The sequence below is a fragment of the Salvelinus namaycush genome, chromosome 5, assembly GCF_016432855.1.
Source record: "Salvelinus namaycush isolate Seneca chromosome 5, SaNama_1.0, whole genome shotgun sequence".
NCBI classification, from domain to species: domain Eukaryota; kingdom Metazoa; phylum Chordata; class Actinopteri; order Salmoniformes; family Salmonidae; genus Salvelinus; species Salvelinus namaycush.
This window is the reverse complement of record NC_052311.1, coordinates 10,532,368-10,552,001: the sequence shown is the minus strand read 5'-3', so window position 1 is coordinate 10,552,001 and position 19,634 is coordinate 10,532,368. Positions and strand designations below refer to the sequence as shown.

General features: G+C 42.3%; 1 protein-coding gene across 1 annotated transcript; it reads left to right on the top strand.

Annotated features, from left to right (window-relative positions):
* Positions 1-5,648: 5,648 nt before the first annotated feature.
* On the top strand, positions 5,649-18,193 carry ube2d2 (ubiquitin-conjugating enzyme E2D 2 (UBC4/5 homolog, yeast)). Its single transcript, XM_038993599.1, has 7 exons — positions 5,649-5,962; positions 7,751-7,814; positions 15,835-15,866; positions 16,023-16,100; positions 16,342-16,447; positions 16,789-16,882; positions 17,087-18,193. The coding sequence occupies exons 1-7, from the start codon at positions 5,939-5,941 to the stop codon at positions 17,130-17,132; spliced, it is 444 nt and encodes a 147-aa protein (XP_038849527.1). The 5' UTR covers positions 5,649-5,938; the 3' UTR covers positions 17,133-18,193.
* Positions 18,194-19,634: the final 1,441 nt, after the last annotated feature.

Below are 19,634 nucleotides of genomic sequence, written 5' to 3'. Positions count from 1 at the left end.
AGAGTCCCTCTGTAGAGTCAAGAGAGAGGGAAGGGAGAAAGGTATTTATGGGGGGGGGGGTCATAAACCTTACCCACAGGCCAACATCATGACATAGTTGATTAGTTTAATCAAATATGTGTGTTAGTGCCTCCCGGGTGGCGCAGTGGTCTAGGGCACTGCATCGCAGCGCTAGCTGTGCCACCAGAGACTCTGGGTTCGCGCCCAGGCTCTGTCGCAGCCGGCCGCGACCGGGAAGTTCGTGGGGCGACGCACAATTGGCCTAGCGTCGTCCGGGTTAGGGAGGGTTTGGCCGGTAGGGATATCCTTGTCTCATCGCGCACCAGCGACTCCTGTGGCGGGCCGGGCGCAGTGCATGCTAGCCAAGGTCGCCAGGTGCACGGTGTTTCCTCCGACACATTGGTGCGGCTGGCTTCCGGGTTGGATGCGCGCTGTGTTAAGAAGCAGTGCGTCTTGGTTGGGTTGTGTTTCGGAGGACGCATGGCTTTCGACCTTCGTCTCTCCCGAGCCCGTACGGGAGTTGTAGCGATGAGACAAGATAGTAACTACTAACAATTGGATACCACGAAATTGGGGAGAAAAAGGGGGTAAAATTCAAAAATATATATTTAAAAAAAAATAATAAAAAAATATATATGTGTGTTAGTGCTGGGCTGGAACAAAATCCTGCACATTGTGTGGTTCACCAGGATTGAAGATCACTAACTAGTCTTTCATATAAAATCTGGTGAGAACGGTTTGCAAATCTGAGCCATTAGATTGGTTAAAGTCCATAGGATCAGAAGGTCCTATTGGTCCTGGGAGATTCTGTCTGTCCATTAGCCTACATCATACAATCCTCCATCTCTTTCTCTCTCTCTCTTCTCATCTACTTCAACTCCTCAATGTACCTGTCACATACTCTCTTTCCTCTCCTGCCTCTCACCTAGCTCACACTCTGTCCCGGTTCAGTGCCTCCATTCATCTGCCGTTGTGCTCTCTCTCTTCCAAATCGTCCTGATCCCTCCATCCTATCCCACGCTCTCCTAATCCATCTACAGTAGCCTACACACACCCATTTCCTAATGTAACAAAGCTACCGTCTGGGCTCCCTCACCATTCATAGAACTGTAGCCATACTGCGCTCATTTCACTAAAGGCCTTTATATATGCTCTCTCGGCTCCCTCCTCTTATCTGAAATGTTCTCTCTCACTGTGATGTCTCTCTCCTCTAGGCTACATTCTATTCTCACAGTGGCATTGAGCTAGATTATGTGTTTACTATTACAGATGAGCACTATAGCACACTGCCCAGCTGCGTTCCAACACACGCGCGCACACGTACGTGCACGCGCGGCGCACATACACCCAGTCAAACGCGCCCCACACGGAAAACCCGGGCTTTCCCGAACGAGTGTCAATCTGTCCCGCGTCCCCCTTTTTTCCCACACCAGAAACGGGCGATAATCTCCCAGTTAGGCATCGTCGCATGTGACTACGTGCACACAGTCCACACACTGCCAGGGTTGTTGTGACCCCGATAAACATGACAATCTGTGCAAATACTGTGTACTAAGGCTCGCTGAACCTCCATCACCTCGTCTGATGCCGCCAACGCGTAAAAGCCGCTCTTCATTAACACATTAAATATTCCATAATCTAATGATGCAATAAAAGCATGATATACTGCTTTAATGAACGCAATAGGCTACATACAATATGCTGATACGCAACTAAGCATTCCGAAACTCCATTTTGTCTCTCATTTGGCTCTCAGTGAGACAGAATGATCCGGGGAGGCTAATACAAATAGAATAGTGAGGAAAGTGAGACCTTACGCGCACAATTTGTGCAGATGCACATAATTTCATTAGGCATAATGTAGCAAGAGGGAGCAACGAGAAACGTTAATAACGCGACATATGCAGTATATTACGTTTCAAACCCACAAAAATAAGAACACAACCATAGGTGCAGGATGAATGACATTATGAGCTACTTCTACCTCGCAAATTGCATCCTAAAAACAATCAAAATACATCTAGACATCGACAATGTAGGCCAAGCTATAGAGCTCTCACAGCAGTTAACGTCATGGCTATGAACACTCCGATAACGCCTACGCAAGGGACCTCACTAAAAATGGTTCAGGGATGGATAAATTACAAGTCCCAAAACATATCCTCTATTCACATCGTCACTTCCACGGATCCATTTATTAACTCCTGACACCTACCCATTTCATCAACATCTAATAGCCTACATACAGGCCTTAGATCCATAAATTAAGCAAAACAGACAATGTAACCAATTATAATTTTACCTTTGAGTCTTCCTTTCGCTGTCATCGTCAAACTGCCAGAAATGTTTCATTGGAAAGAGATGCTATTCTCTCTCTCTCTCTCTCGTTCTCTCTCTCTCACACACACACTCTCTCTCTCGCTCTCTCTCTCTCTCTGGTGGGTACATGTAGGCCTACTTCAGAATATCACAAGGCACGGGGCGAATAAAGCGAGCTCATGCAGCATCACCATGTCACTCAGTGCACGCCGAGAGACATTCCCCATAATAAGAAATAAAGGGGTATTTCCTCATAGTGCACAGGTCGTATCACCCTCTCGGCATTCAGAACCTAAAACAGATTTGCTGAAGACTCAAAAAGGTGGCAGTGTCAATCATCAAAACACTTTGCATCGATAGCTCGACTATGTTGCTGTTTCATCAGTGACTCACCATCCAATAACCTTATGAGTGTTTTGTTTTATTATTGGGGGAGAAATTAAAAGGGGGGAGAAAAGGGGATACACACACACATGCAATCACATATCGACATTATTGCAGCCATGTTTGCAGCCAACGCAAAGCCAATGATCCAAAACAATAACGCATAAGCATCATTATATATTTGTGCGTACTTTTAACCGGCCGATCGTCGGAGTTCATGCTCGCACCGCTGTCGGACATCCTCGGGGGCTTCTGTCAGGGGCCAACCAAATGTATCTGGTCCTCGGGCAGACGTCGAGAATGTTTGCAGTTGCGGGGTGCGTTTGCTGCAGTAGCATCCCTCGGTGTCTTCGTAATCTTTCAAACGGGGCTGCTGGGGAGGTCTGCGGCGGGTCTCTGGGGAAATAATGAGCGGATACCTGTCTTCTGGGGCATGCTGGGGCACCGTGTGGCCTGGATGAAGGTGTGAAGAGGCCTGGAGCGTACTAGGCTGCCTCTCTTCGCAGGACTCCCTCAGTGCGCTCTGTGGTGCGGCGACACCCCGGAATGGCGAAAGGAGGAACTCCCACGCACACACTACACACTCTGCCTCATATAGGGACTGCCTCATACCGCCATCCGGTGGAGGTTCTAATGCGGGGTTTCCCCCTTTCGTCCTACGAACCAACCCCCTGATATTCTGTTATTACCGGTGTGTGTATGTATGAATATGTGTGTGTGTGAGTGTGTGTGTGTTCATAACAATAGGCTAATAGTTATATATTTATTTTATTATAGGGGATCTGTCCCTATTGGGGATCTGCCTCAGAGCTCAGAGTAGAGCATATTCATTATTGTGGAAGCATCACACATCTATAAAGGGCATCACGTTTAGGGTATAGGCTACAAATGCCTACCAATAAATACACAAATACAATGCCCACCTGCAGTGGTATGTCTGATTTCTTTTTTGTGAGAATGCACACTGGGTACAGGTTACTGCAAGCAGCCCTCTGTATGCAGTGGCATCTCTTTTCTTTCCATAACCTTAGGTGAAGATCCAGCACAAATAGTAATAGCCTCTTAGTCCCCTAGGCTACATAAGTGCACTACACTCGTCCTCTATATGAACATTTATGGCAAAAAAGGTAGTGCCTCGTAGTGCACGCACACCCTGTCTTCTTCTTTAAAACCTGGTTTAGGATAGTGGGGTGTAGAGACGCAATATCAACTGAAGCGCAATAAATTAACAGCAATTAATGCACGTGAGTAAGTACAGAGTATAAACATGTATGAGAGGAGCATGATCTTATTTTCATTACCGTCATTATTAGGCTGCTTTCCAAATAGACCAAGGTCTATATGTTTCATGTGAAAATGAATTCAAGTTAAGTCAAAACAGATAATACATTAGTAAATAGTGAATGCTGAATATTTGACATCCAATAAAAAATGACATTCTGTAAAATTGTGTTTAGGGTGAGGTAGTGGACTGGAATGCTCCTATCTGCTATACTTTGTTCTGTACCATACAGTCATTGTTCTGCACAGTGACACTTCCTTTAGTGCTATATTCTCGCGATAAGAACGTCAACCAGTCCTTGTCCCTTAATAAAATTCACCCTGGGATATGTATTTTATTGTTTAACTGTCCCATAGAAATGTAATAACCCATATTCATAAACAGGAATCATAATGATTTACATGATTGTGGTGTGTTCAAACCATTTCTATTGCAACTAATTTGCTGTGAGATGTGTTAGTAAACCATTTGCAAGGATCTCTCATGAGCTTGCAGCAGTGCAAAATATATGCATGAAAGCCATTTTGGCTCGAATCGTTCACTATTGGGCGCGTTCGATCAGATCACTTTTGTCAGCCTTCTAAAGTGTCGCATTATGGGGATAAAAATTGTCCGACTTGAGCCTACATGAGGACTGCATAAACTTTACAAAAGACATGTGATCAAAGGTCATGAAGTTTGACTGCAGACGACTGCCAATTTTTGCAGTTGCTCTTCACCAACTTATGGTGCTTTCAAGACAACTGGGAACTCTGAACAAAAAAAATGGTTGAATCATGACATCAGTGACCTTCTGGTCAGGAAAGTTCCCAGTTGTCTTGAACAGAACTGAAGTCTGAGATTTCCCAGTTGTTTTGAACACGTCATAAATCCTGTAGCCACCTCCTACATTGTGGTAGGCTCTATTATCAACCAATCATTAGGGTGTTTTGTTTGACCCACATGAACGTGACCAACTTTGCTTTGGACTGATTCATGTGTAGGCTATAATTGAATGTGATATTTGAGGCTCTCTTTCACCAATTGATAGTACAATGCACACCTATATTTACAATACCGTTTGTGAGAATGTGATATGGGGGTTTGAGACATGCTTATTTCGACATTACAAAGAAAAACTTTTATAAACAATGGCAACACTTCCATGTTACACTGAGCCTCGATGTTGAAAAACCTCATCCGTGTCTGACTTTCGGCTATCGAGATGCACTTCCGCCTTTTCACTCTTGGACTGTCGTCTACAATCGGTTGTTTTCGGCTTACTACTCAAACGAGCCCATTCATACCCTGTCGCCTGTTGAGAGCCAAAATGACGTCAATTGCACCGCTATGTTGTCCGCGCGCAATCACTTGCTGCATTCATGTGCTAGTTGAAACTTAGAAACTCGGACATTCGACTTACTAACTGGTTGTAGTTTATACACGTGCCGCGTTCAACGAATCAGGAGGTATGACATTTCCGAATTTTGTAGTTCCTACTAGTACATGAACGCGGCATGAAGTGCTGAGGTCGAGTTCCCCTGCTCAGACGTTGCATGCGTTAACCAATGGTTGCGTGCAACGTCATCGACTGCGTCATCGACTGCCAGATTGCTATAACATATAATTTGATTAGCTGATACTTCAAATACTTATCCAGGCATTGTAAGATCTGGCAGGCGTCAATAACGCATTGGCAGAGGAACGCGCCCAATAGTAAAAGCAGGGTGAGTGAGTGGTTTGGTAGCCGCTGCAGTAGGAGGAAGGAACGCGGTTCTACCCCTAGTTAGTCTCTTTCAGTTTCGCCATAAAAATATATCAGTGTGCCCGTTCTGATAGCAATCGGTGATTTTAGTATTAGAATAGGGTATTATTTGAGATAGAAATATTTCGAATAGTTACCCCCCGGATAGAGACAGCAACCGCCATTTTAATCGAGTATAACACATTTTCGGTGACAGCGCTAGCACAACAATGGCTCTGAAAAGAATTCACAAGGTAAGAAGGAAGTCAACGACAAGGCCCAATGTTTCGCAGTTATAATTTTAAAAAAGCGATATATTCTAAGATGTTTTCTATTAGATGTGTTATCTGAATGATGTCGGGATTAAATGTTGTGTGTTTAAAAGCTTGTTACCCACAGTACGGCAAATGGGCTCACGGCCGTGAAGCAATGCGCCTCGGTCGGTGTTCGATCCACATTTTTGGGCCCTCCACCTTTTGATAACGTTACTATTTTGCCATCTAACGTTAGCTCGTTAGGTTAGTAATGTATCTTTATCCAGTGAAGATCAATGTACTTTACATATCTATAGTTAGCTGGCTAACAACATTCTTTAGGTAACTAGTTACGTAGCTAGCTATGGCTAATTCAGTCGGCGGCTAATGTTAGTTGTCTGCTAGCTATCCAGACAGCTTTCTAGCTAACGGTAGTAATGCTAGCCATTAAAATATAGTTTACTGGATTTGTGGATTTGTGGGACATAAAACATTAATCACTTAGCTAACTAGATAAAACATGACGAATGCAGCTAGCTAGCGCCTAACTCCATATCCCAGCCTTCCACTCCACTAACTTCACAGATTTAAATGGGGCCCCGAGAAACGGTAGTGAGCTAACGTTAACTGTCTAGTTAACAAGATGAGTTATAGTTTTATTCTCACATTAGTTAGCTACATAATGCAGCTAGCTAGCTAACCAGTTAGTTGGATGTTTACTAGATGGGTAGATCACCCGATGGGCCTTTTTTTATTACATGTAATTGTCAGTCATCACTCATACTTTTAATCAAGATACAATGTGTGACAGTTAGCTAGCTAACATTGGGGCATTGTTAACAAGCTAAAGTTATGGATTCATTACTTTTGGTAGTCATGTTGACACAATATTGCCAGCTAACGTTAGTAGGTACCAGGCAATCCCAGTAATAGCTGCCATGATGTTGACTAAATATCATGGATATCTCAGGTGTGACTTGGGGGAATTTTTTTGTTGTTGTAATGTAACGTTTAATTAGTTCATTTTCAATTACCAAAAGCTTAGTAGAATGAAATTATGAGATCAGGCAGTTAAATCTAACAACATTTTACTGTTTTTAGGTGTTCTGTTGTTAACTCTGGTGTCACATTACTAGTGAGGGCATGATGTATAGAGGGCAGTCTTGGTGGGTGGGTTTGTGTATGTGTGGTTTATTGATGAACAGTCCATTTGAGCTGTTCAATAGAACTTGATTGATATGGACATCTGGCTGCCCTTTAACATTGTGAATAATCAAGTTGTTGTATACCAAATATGAGGTGGATACCCCCTTTGCCCTCAGAACAACCTAAATTTGTCAGGGCATGGACTCTACAAGGTATCAAAAGTGTTCCACAGGGATGCTGGCCCATGTTGACTCCAATGCTTCCCACAGTTGTGTCAAATTGGCTGGATGTCCTTTGGGTGGTGGGCCATTCTTGATACACACGGAAAACGATTCAGTGTGAAAAAAATCCAGCAGCGTTGCAGTTCTTAACACACTCAAACCGGTGTCACTGGCACCTACTACCTACTCAAGGCTAAAAAATCCTTCTTTAACCTGTCAACTCCCCTTCATCTACACTGATCCAAGTGGATTTAACAGATTACATCAAGGCATGATAGCTTTCACTTGGATTTACCTGGCCAGTCTGTTATGGAAAGAGCAGGTGGTGTTAATGTTTTTTATACTCAGTGTATGTATTGGTCTATAGGCACATACGTTCAAATACTATTGTCATTGCTAACCACTTACTCCTGTCTCTCAGGAGTTGAATGACTTGGCACGGGACCCACCAGCCCAGTGTTCAGCAGGACCAGTAGGAGATGACAGTAAGTAGCTCCTCATCAGGCAACACAACAATACTATGACATTTCAGGCTTCTAAAGGTCTTGTAACAAGCAAACAAACAAGTAGGCTAGATGCAGATAGTTTTTCTAAACGGTGGTGAGTCTGGTGCACCCTGGTTTATTAGGAATCTCTCAGTGAACCACAATCACAGAAAATCTGGACTGCATATAAAAAAACATTTTTTTCATAAAAAAAGTTTTTGTTGTTGTCGTCACATACACTGGATAGGTGCAGTGAAATGTGTTGTTTTACAGGGTCAGTTATACTAGTACGGCACCCCTGGAGAAAATTAGGTTTCACTTTTGGTGTTGGGTCAGGTACCAGGAAGTCTGTGCAATCCAATAATTATTTTATGGCTCCAGTAGGGTTGGTGAGATGTCCGTCATAGCCAGCAGCAGCATGAAACTCTGTCACTGCCTTGCCATATCGGACCTGACCAGTGACCACCATAAACAGTATATTGTCAATTAATTGATCAGATTGCAAACGTTTCCCTGTATCTGACAAATGACCAAAAACCAAGCCATTTTAACAGGAAGGGAATTCATTTGTATGGAATGACTGGTTTTCATCAAGCTGTCAGCTCCAGAGGAAGCTTCTCACTAATCTGGTTCAGGTTATTAATCAATCTACCAGGGTGTTTACATACACTACAGGAACAAGATCATCCACATGCGTTGATCACATTTTTACTAATACTGTATTATTTAGTCGATTGTTTGATCGATAGACAGTTGGTCGACCAAGATTTCTTTAGTCGAGCAGTAGCAAAAAAAACATTTCATGGTTTAGAAGACACCTGTCTGATTCGCGCCTATCTGAGTGGACTAATCCATTGTGGAGGCCGTGGGGATGGCACAGTCTCACTCTGATATGTGCTACTGAAATTGTATATGGTTGTATAACGTAACAACAATAGTGCAACACTAATAAAAAATATAATTTAATAACATGCGCTTTCTCCCGCGTTGGATAGCGGTCGCTGTCCACGGTTCTGAAACTCATCAGTGCACTTCTAAACTGCCACCTTTTCCTAGACCATGTTGCTGCACAATAGCAAAGTTATCCAGCATATTGGTGTTGCAAACAATGCGGTGGTGGCAGCAGCAGAGTTGGGAGATGAGAAAACAGCCTTTCCCTTAATTTTTTAAGAAAAGTGACGAGAGGGGGAACCCCAACTTAAATAGGTCTATAATCAATAGCCTAACTGTTAAATGTCCCTGGCTTTATAAAGACAGATTCTATTCTGTTGCCTGTTTGAGTGTTTGTTTAATAGCCTACTGATTCCGTGAGCACCAAGCCTCACGCAACTACATGTTGGATAAACAATTTCACAAATTCGGCTGTTTTTCATATTTGCTATGCTGTAATGAAGGCGTGACACTTTTTTTCATTAGAACAGCCTCTCTGGTATTACTTCTAATTTATTTAGTGTTTACGCTGTTCCAAATTGTAAAACAATTATAATAACCCTCCTTTCTCTTGACCTCATTTGTTATTATGATCATTATAATAATAAGTCATCTCATTCTCATTAGTAGGCTTAGTATAGCAGCCTTGTATAACCACCATCAAACTGTGGGCCTAACACGGAACCCAAACCGGCTGCGCGCGTGCACTATCGTGCATAAATGTATTTTGCCCCCCCACACCAAACGCGATCATGACACGCAGGTTAAAATATCAAAACAAACTGAACCAATGACATTAATTTGGGGACAGGTCGAAAAGCATTAAACATGTATGGCAATTTAGCTAGTTAGCTTGCACTTGCTAGCTAACGTTAATTTGTCCTATTTAGCTAGCTTGCTGTTGCTAGTTAATTTGTCCTGGGATATAAACATTGAGTTGTTAGTTTACCTGAAATGCACAAGGTCCTCTACTCCGACAATTAATCCACACATAAAACGGCCAACCGAGTAGTTTCTAGTCATCTCTCCTCCTTCCAGGCTTTTTCATCGTTTAACTTATATGGTGATCGGCATCTACACTTTCATTGTATTACCACGACTACCGGCAAAACAGTTTGTCTTTCAATCACCCATGTGGGTATAACCAATGAGGAGATGGCACGTGGGTACCTGCTTCTATAAACCAATGAGGAGATGGGAGAGGCAGGACTTGCAGCGCGATCTGCGTCAGAAATAGGAATGAGTTCTATTTTAGCCCTTGGTGTCGCAGACGCGCAATAATTGAATAACAAGGATTTCTAAATTTATTTTGCGACGCACGCGACGTGTCCGGTCTTGTCAGCATGTAAGAGCACATCCTGTTTAGTCTTAATACCGTAACTTATTTAGGTCTATTTCAATACTTATAGTGCATTCAGAAACTATTCAGACCCTTTGACTTTTTCCACATTTTGTTACATTACAGAAGGCTGACAGGAGAATAATGAATCTAAAAAAGATTTTCCCATCAATTTAATTCATCTTCACACCCCATAATGACAAAGCAAAAACAAGTTTTCACTGTAATTTTTGGGGGTATTGTGTGTAGATTGATGATGGGGGGGTGGGATATTTTAGGGTAAGGCTGTAATGTAACAATGTGAAAAAAGTCAAGGTCTGAATACTTTCCGATGGCACTGTATCTATCAGTCATTCATTCCTTCATGTCATTTACATTTTACATTTTAGTCATTTAGCAGACGCTCTTATCCAGAGCGACTTACAGTAGAGTGCATACATTTTATTACATTTTACATACTGAGACAAGGATATCCCTACCGGCCAAACCCTCCCTAACCCGGACGACGCTATGCCAATTGTGCGTCGCCCCACGGACCTCCCGGTTGCGGCCGGCTGCGACAGAGCCTGGGCGCGAACCCAGAGACTCTGGTGGCGCAGCTAGCACTGCGATGCAGTGCCCTAGACCACTGCGCCACCCGGGATGTCATCACACCGCATACGAGTCATTCATCAATCAAGCATTTTAGTTTTAAAATAAAATGACAAAGCGACCCTTGAATAATTAGCATAAACAATAAATAAGCTGCTCCATTTCGGTAAATGCATTCACGAATTAATGCGACTATTTTATGTCTTTGCTGTAATAATGGCTTTACAAAAAAGCTTTACCACAGACTGTTACGCTTATAATTTTAGTGTTTCCATTGTTCCAAACGGTCAAAGATGATATTGTAATCTAACAGCACCTGTTTTGCACACATAATATACACACAGCGCCTGCTCCTTTTTCATCTCCACTATTTTCCACAACTAGTCACATTTATTCCACACTTCTGACTTCCCCTTTTTCCTCCTGAGCAACCAATAAACATTCCCCCCCCATTCGAGTTTATTTGTGACGTCCTCTGCATCCATTTGACTGTTGTGTGTTCGGAATTTGTGATTATGATAGGACCTCTATACCAGGCAGTGTCAGAGGAAGACCCTAAAAATTGTCAGACTCCAGCCACCCTAGTCATAGTCTGTTCTCTCTGCTACCGCACGGCAAGCGCTACCGGAGCACCAAGTCTCGGTCCAAAAGGCTTCTTAACAGTTTCTATCCCCAAGCCATAAGACTTCTGAACAGCTAATCAAATGGCTACCCGGACTATTTTAATTGTTCCCCCACCCCCTCTTTTACACTGCTGCTACTCTGTTTATTATCTATGCATAGTCACTTTAACTACCTACATATTACCTTGACTAACCAGTGCTCCCGCACATTGACTCTGTACCGGTACCCCCTGTATATAGCCTCGCTACTGTTGTTTTACTGCTGCTCTATAATCATTTTTTTTACTTATTTTCCTTAACTGCATTGTTGGTTAAGGGCTTGTAAGTAAGCATTTCACTGTAAAGTCTACACCTGTTATATTAGACATGTGACAAATAAATCAAACATCTGCATTGCTTGCTGTTTGGAGTTTTAGGCTGGGTTTCTTTCTGTATTGCACTTTGTGACATCAGCTGATGTAAAAAGGGTATATAAATACATTTGATTGATTTTATATATGGCAGGCCCTATTGGTCACGTGCATGCAATGAATACATGTGTCACATAAAGAGAGCAAGGGTTGAGGGAATAGTTTTTCCCTAAACAAATGAGGGATTTCGTTAACAGACCTTCCAGTCAGAAATGGCTGTAATTGTTACAGCTTCAGCAATACGGACAGCGCGATAAACACTGTTGATGTTCTGTGGTGGTACCTGTAGCAGGGAGGAGAACGAAAAACAATGGGTCAGTCACTCGCTGTCTTATTTATTTTTTAAATATATTTTTATTAAACAGCGCAGCAAGTCTAAGTCCGTCACAATCAAATCAATTGCGGTCGGACTCCTTTTTAGTCATTTGGGTCTTAATTATTTCATCAAATAGTGCGCTATAAGCATCAGACAAGCTTGGTGCATATAGTTGATTTGATAAAACACATAGGATATGTCTGTATGGAAAAATACACATAAAATAAATTCTACCAATTGATTAGTCGAAAGAACAAAGATTTCAGGAGACAGCCCTAATCCATAGCCATTGGATGTAGTAATCACATCTGACTGGCTGATTCACTGAAAATTAAGAAATTGTTATTAAACTGCATTATAAAGCCACGTTAAATTATATAAAGAATGATGGACAACTTTGGAATACTTTAAATGAAATAGGAAGAAAGACACTTTCATCGAATCAGATGGCTTATTCATCACAACCATTTATGTTCCCAGTTATTGTAATGATTACTTAATTTGTAAAGTGGCAAATGTTTTTTATTTTTTAGAATGAACAGCATTGTAAGTTAGAATTTTGTAACGTTGGTGTGGGAGAGGTGGAGAAATTGTTATCGATCAATAATGGCATTGACAACTTAGATGGAAAGCTACTGAGGATTGTAGCTGACTCTCTGGCCACTCCTATCTGTCATATCTTTAATCTGAGTCTAGAGGAAAGTGTTTGTCCTCAGGCCTGGAGGGAAGCCAAAGTCATTACGCTACCCAAGAGTGGTATAGTGGCTTTTACTGGTTCTAGACAGCAGATCTATCAGCTCTTAGTAAACGGATGAAAAATGTCTTTGACTAAATAAAATGCTTTTTCTCTGACTTTATAGTCTGCTTATAGACCGGGGCACTCGACATGTAATGCACTGATACAAATGACTGATTAGTTGAAAGAAATTGATAATAAGAAGATTGTGGGAGCTGTACTGTTAGATTTCAGTGCAGCCTTTGATATTAAATAAAATCAAAGTTTATTTGTCACGTGCGCCGAATACAATCTTACAGTGAAATGCTTACTTACAGGCTCTAACCAATAGTGCAAAAAAGGTATTAGGTGAACAATAGGTAAAAAAGAAAGGCTATATACAGTAGCGAGGCTACATACAGACACCGGTTAGTCAGTCTGATTGAGGTAGTATGTAGATATGCGTAGCGGTTTAGCATCCGTCCATCTCCATGCCCCTACCTGGGCTCGAACACACATTGACAACAGCCACCCTCGAAGCATCGTTACCCATCACTCCACAAAAGCCGCTGCCCTTGCAGAGCAAGGGGAACAACTACTTCAAGGTCTCAGAGCGATTGACGTCACCGATTGAAACGCTATTAGCGAGCACCCCGCTAACTAGCTAGCCATTTCACATCAGTTACATATGGTTAAAGTGACTATGCATATATGATGAACAGAGAGTAGCAGTAGCGTAAAAGAGGGGTTGGTGGGTGGCGGGACACAATGCAGATAGCCCGGTTAGCCAATGTGCGACCACCTCAATTGGTCGGCCCAGTTGAGGTAGTATGTACATCAATGTATAGTTAAAGTGACTATGCATATATGATAAACAGAGTAGCAGCAGCAGCTTAAAAAGAGGGGTTGGGGGGGCACACAATGCAAATAGTCCGGGTAGACATTTGATTACCTGTTCAGAAGTCTTATGGCTTGGGGGTAAAAACTGTTGAGTAGACTTTTTTTAACCATAACCTGCTGTTAGGAACTTGTTTTAACAACCTGTGCCATATCATTCAGAGCTATTCATCTAATAGAACTGAGGGTTTTCTTTAATGTCAAACATGTAGGGTGTGATGTACTGCAGGGCAGCTCTCTTAGGCCCTCCACTCTTATTTTTGTCTATTTTTACCAATGACCTGCCACTGGAATTCAACCAAGCCTGTGTCCATGTATGCTGATTCAACCATATGTGTCAGCAACTACAGCTAATAAAGTCACTGAAACCCTTAACAAGCAGTTGCAGTCAGTTTTGGAATGGGTGGCCAGTAATAAACTGGTCCTGAACATCTCTAAAACAAAGAGCATTGTATTTGGTACAAATCTAGACCTCAGCTGAATCTGGTAATGAATGGTGTGGCTGTTGAACAAGTTGAGACTAAATTACTTGGCGTTACCTTAGATTGTGTGTGCGTTTTATATATATATTTTTTTTAATTCAATGATTGTAAAGAGGGTGAGAGGTCTGTCCATAATAGAGATGCTCTGCTTTTTTGACACCACACTCCAATAGGCAAGTCCTGCTGGCTCTAGTTTATTCTTATCTTGATTATTGTCCAGTCATATGGTCAAGTGCTGCAAAGAAAGACCTAGTTAAGCTGCAGTAGGCCCAGAACAGAGCAGCATGTCTTGCTCTTCATTGTAATTCGAGGGCTTATATAAATACTATCCATGCCAGTCTCTTGGCTAAGAGTTGAGGAGAGACTGACTACATCACGTCTTTTTAAAAACAGTCAACTTACGCACACACCCACCAGACATGCCACCAGGTGTTTTTTCACAGTCCCCAAATCCAGAACAAATTCAAGAAAACGTACAGTATTATATAGAGCCATTATGTCATGGAACTCCCTTCTCATATTACTCAAGTGAACAGCGAACCTGGTTTCAAAAGAGATGAAGCAGCACCATGGCACAACGCCTCTCCCCTATTTGACCTAGATAGTTTGTGTGTATTATGTAGGCTGTGTGCCGTTTCAACATTTTATGTAGTTCCTTTATTGTCTATCAATGTTCTGTGTTTCATGTTTTGTGTAGAACCCAGGAAGAGCAGTTGCAGCTTTCGGCAACAGCTAATGGGATCCTAATAAAATACCACATGAACACAACCACTAGCTATAATCCTCTGTAGCAAGCACAACATAACATACATTTGCTGTTCTGAGACCTCTTGTAGTCAAATAGGCTAATGTCTGAGATTACGAATTCCATTTATTGATCATAATAAGATATGACGTTCAAAGCCATTAACTAACTGAGTGGTTCACTCAGACAAGTGTCAAAGGCCATCTGATATCTTTCTGCTAAATGATATTGATATTAGTCTTATCAGGGAATATGGTGATGAAATGTATTGGCTTATCGTACCAGTGTTGTCTCTAGAAAACTAAGTGATTCCACTGTTTGTCTGCCTACTTGAGAATCACTAGCTGTTAACCACACTCTGGCAACCATCTGATCTGGTATATACTATCCCTGCCCTGTGCCCTCCATGTTGTACAAGGTAGACTAGTTGTTGTTTTGAAAGGAAAATGTGACATATTTTGAGCTTTTGTAACCCTTGTCCAAAACTTGTTTTGGGCTTCTAACATCCCAGATAGGCTAGAGTAGCAACCTGGGTCGTTCGAATAAAATGGTTGTATAATGGTCCTAAATTCTTTTATTCCCTATATATTTTCTCACATTTCCCCATTTTTACTTCAGGATGGTATTGGTGCATTTGTTTAAATATGTTCTGAAGTTCTAGTTCTTTTTAGTTGAGCGTTTTACATTCATTCTTATCTTTAGATGGCATTTGGCTACTCCCCTGTGTTTTTAGGACGGATTACGTCAGCAATATAACAATTGCTTTAATACAAATATCCATTTGCTTAACTACTGCCCTGACATCATTCATGATGTCAATCAAAAACAAATTCTACTGCTGGAATGGTATTATAAGTCATATAGAATGAATATCCAGCCCCACCCTGGGCGTTTGCCTCATCCTGACTTCACAGCATTCAACACTCTCGCTACACTGACTACGTCTGACGGTTTCACTGCTCTCTCTTTCAGTGTTTCACTGGCAAGCCACGATAATGGGACCTGTAAGTACTGTGACGACAATCAGTCATTATCATAAATATGAGCTTTTATTACTTTCTATAGTACAGTGTATCTCGCCATGATGACATTTTCCTAATGACCTGTGAAGCTCTAAGATTGACTTGATACTAATGGTGCTGAATCTTCTACTCTAACAGAACGACAGTCCTTATCAGGGTGGGGTGTTCTTCCTGACTATTCACTTTCCCACAGACTACCCCTTTAAACCGCCGAAGGTGAGCCAGAAATACGTGTGTACACACACACACACACACACACACTGAATTTACAGATGACATCCACTTCTCCTAGTCAATCATACACACATGCATTTGTTTGAATGTGTTTTTTATGTGATGGCTGTAACTGCGTCGTTTCCTGATGCTCCTTTTCTGTACCCTTCATCCATTTTAGTTCTTTCTTCTTCCTCCTCTTAACTCAACCACGTCCGTTCTGTTTGTTTATCTGTGTGTGCAGGTTGCGTTTACCACGAGAATCTACCACCCAAATATCAACAGCAACGGCAGCATCTGTCTGGACATCCTGCGATCACAGTGGTCTCCCGCCCTCACCATCTCCAAAGGTACACTGTACAATAGAGTATATGGAAGATGTGAATAAAACTGCTTTGTTTTTTTCACTTTAACGTCGTAAAATATGAATGTCCTCTTTTGGGGGGGGGTTGATTCCTGTGTCTGGTGCGGTTGATTCCTGTGTCTGGTGCGGTTGATTCCTGTGTCTGGTGCGGTTGATTCCTGTGTCTGGTGCGGTTGATTCCTGTGTCTGGTGCGGTTGATTCCTGTGTCTGGTGCGGTATGAGTGACTGACTGAACCTCCTGTTTTTCTGTCTGTTTTCTAACTCATTTAAGTTTAGCTCTCCTTCAGTCCTAAACCAATAACAGGACCTTGACCTCTTCCTTTTAGTTCTCCTGTCAATCTGCTCTCTGCTGTGCGACCCAAACCCAGACGACCCCTTAGTACCTGAGATCGCCCGCATCTACAAGACGGACAGGGAAAAGTGAGTATATAGCTTCAGAGGATAGCGTTCTTTAGGATGACATATAACATATTGAGTCCATGTTGTTAACATAGCATGATCTTGTTAGATCCTTTAGATAATCCTCTGGTTATTGGTCTGTATGCTAAAACCGTTGAACAGATAGTGATCTGGACACCTACTGTGTTCAAGAAGCAGAAATTCACTATTTTTCTCTGCTTTCAGGTACAACAGAATAGCTCGGGAATGGACACAAAAGTATGCAATGTAGTGTTGGCGTAGAATCATGACCAACCACGTCTACAGCTAATGTTAGCGGAGCTTTAGAAGTAAAGAGAAAAAAATGAAAAAGAGATCTTGTTGGTTTCCATTGGAGTGTTTTCTTTGAGCCACATCTCCCCTTAACCAGAGCACCTGTAAACTCCCTCTTTCCTGCCCCCCCCTTCACGACCAGTCCACCCACCTCGGCCTCTCCACCCAACTTAACCTGACAGCCAATGGTGTACATATTCTCAAACTGCAGTCGTACCCCCCTTGCCCCTTGTGCTCCTTTCATACCCACCCCACGCTCCCCTCCTTATTCCTGGTCATATTCCTGATGCAGGCAGGGCTGTTCTTGTCCCCTGCTGACGTTCCCATAGGGCCCTGCCTAGGGCCCTACCTGCACCCTCACTCCAAATGTTCTTCATTCTTAAAGCATTCCTTATCTGTATGACTTGGGGACTGTTCCTTTCTTTTTGGGGGGGGAGTCTGAAATTGAGGGATTTTTTTTACTCTACCTTGTTTTCTTTCCTGATCTCCCAGCTATATAGGCCTGATTTCAGGAAAGCCTTTCACATGTTGAGCCGGGGACACTTGTGTGTTTTGTATAAAATCTAGTAAGGAATTATTTTAATCATAGCAGGCTATAAAATGGAAAACTGTTATGGCCTTTTCGTCTGTTTCTCTTGAATTATATGAAAGGACTTGAATTTATCCACTCTCCCCCACTATTGCCATAAGCCAAGATTGTTCCCTTGCGCGCGCACACACACACACCCAAACTCAGTTTCTCCAAGACCACCACCTTCGTTACATTCACAAACTGGAGGTTTTGGACCAGGTATTTAAAGAAAGTTTTCTTAGTTTAACCTGTTTTATTTCCCTATAACTCATAGGTTGCATTTTTGTTATTGTTGAAATTCGAGGCTAACATCTTCAGGCTTGGGCTCTGGGTGCGAGGACAAAATGCTCCTCACACAAACAAACTCTGTATATTAAATTACCTGAGAGGCTCTTTGAGCTTTGTGTGTTGATTAAACTGTGTAATAAAAACCATGACTCAAGCGTCCACTGAGTTTCAAACATCACTTGCTAGAGAGATGGATGGAAGACCGCTACTGGTTTTGCTTCATGTCTTTCAATAGTTTTTTCCCTGCTAAATTAAAAGGGGAAAATGCATATTAAGGGCTACCATGTCTAATGTGGCCCTAATATGTAAATAATTTTGCTCTGAGGAATTGCTCTGAAATGCTGTAACTTTATACCACTTGCCTTACAAGTATCTGCCTGTCAATACATTTAATCACATCTTACATAAATAATATGTTGCACATTAGACTGAAAACATGACAAATAACTGTTTAATTTTTGTTTAACCAATATTTCATGTTTATGTAGTAGCTTATGTTTTTTTTCTCCCAAAACATCTAAATAAGTTGTCTGATTATTAAAAACCTACAGCAGAGTTCATCAACTATATTCAGCTGCGGGAAGCACCCCCTGAAAAATCTGAATTAAAAAAGCTATAATAAAAAAATCACAAGTATCACTTTTACTAGTATTAGCGGGCGATATAAACTCAGCAAAAAAAAGAAACGTCCTCTCGCTGTCAACTGTTTATTTTCAGAAAATTTTACGTGAATATTTGTATGAACATAAGATTCAACAACTTTGACAAACTGAACAAGTTCCACAGACATGTAACTAACAGAAATTGAATGTGTCCCTGAACAAAGGGGGTTTAAAAAAAAAAGTTACAGTATCTGGTGTGGCCACTAGCTGCATTAAGTACTGCAGTGCATATCCTCCTCATGGACTGTACCAGATTTGCCAGTTCTTACTGTGAGATGTTACCCCACTCTTCCACCAAGGCACCTGCAAGTTCCTGGACATTTCTGGGGGAATGGCCCTAGCCCTCACCCTCCGATCCAACAGGTCCCAGACGTGCTCAATGGGATTGAGATCGGGGCTCTTCGCTGGCCATGGCAGAACACGGACATTCCTGGCTTGCAGGAAATCACGCACAGAACGAGCAGTATGGCTGGTGGCGTTGTCATGCTGGAGGGTCATGTCAAGATGAGCCTGCAGGAAGGGTACCACATGAGGGAGGAGGATGTCTTCCCTGTAACGCACATCATTGATATTCCCTGCAATGACAACAAGCTCAGTCCGATGATGCTGTGACACATCGCTACCAGACCACGACGGAACCTCCAAATCGATCCCGCTCCAGAGTACAGGCCTCGGTGTAACGCTCATTCCTTTGACGATAAACGCGAATCCGACCATCATCACTGTTGAGACAAATTTGCGACTCGGCTGTGAGGTCTTTTTGCCAGTCCTGTCTGGTCCAGCGATTGTGGGTTTGTGCCCATAGGTGACGTTGTTGCCGGTAATGTCTGGTGAGGACCTGCCTTACAACAGGCCTACAAGCCCTCAGTCCAGCCTCTCTCAGCCTATTGCGGACAGTCAGCACTGATGGAGGGATTGTGCGTTCTTGGTTTAACTCGGG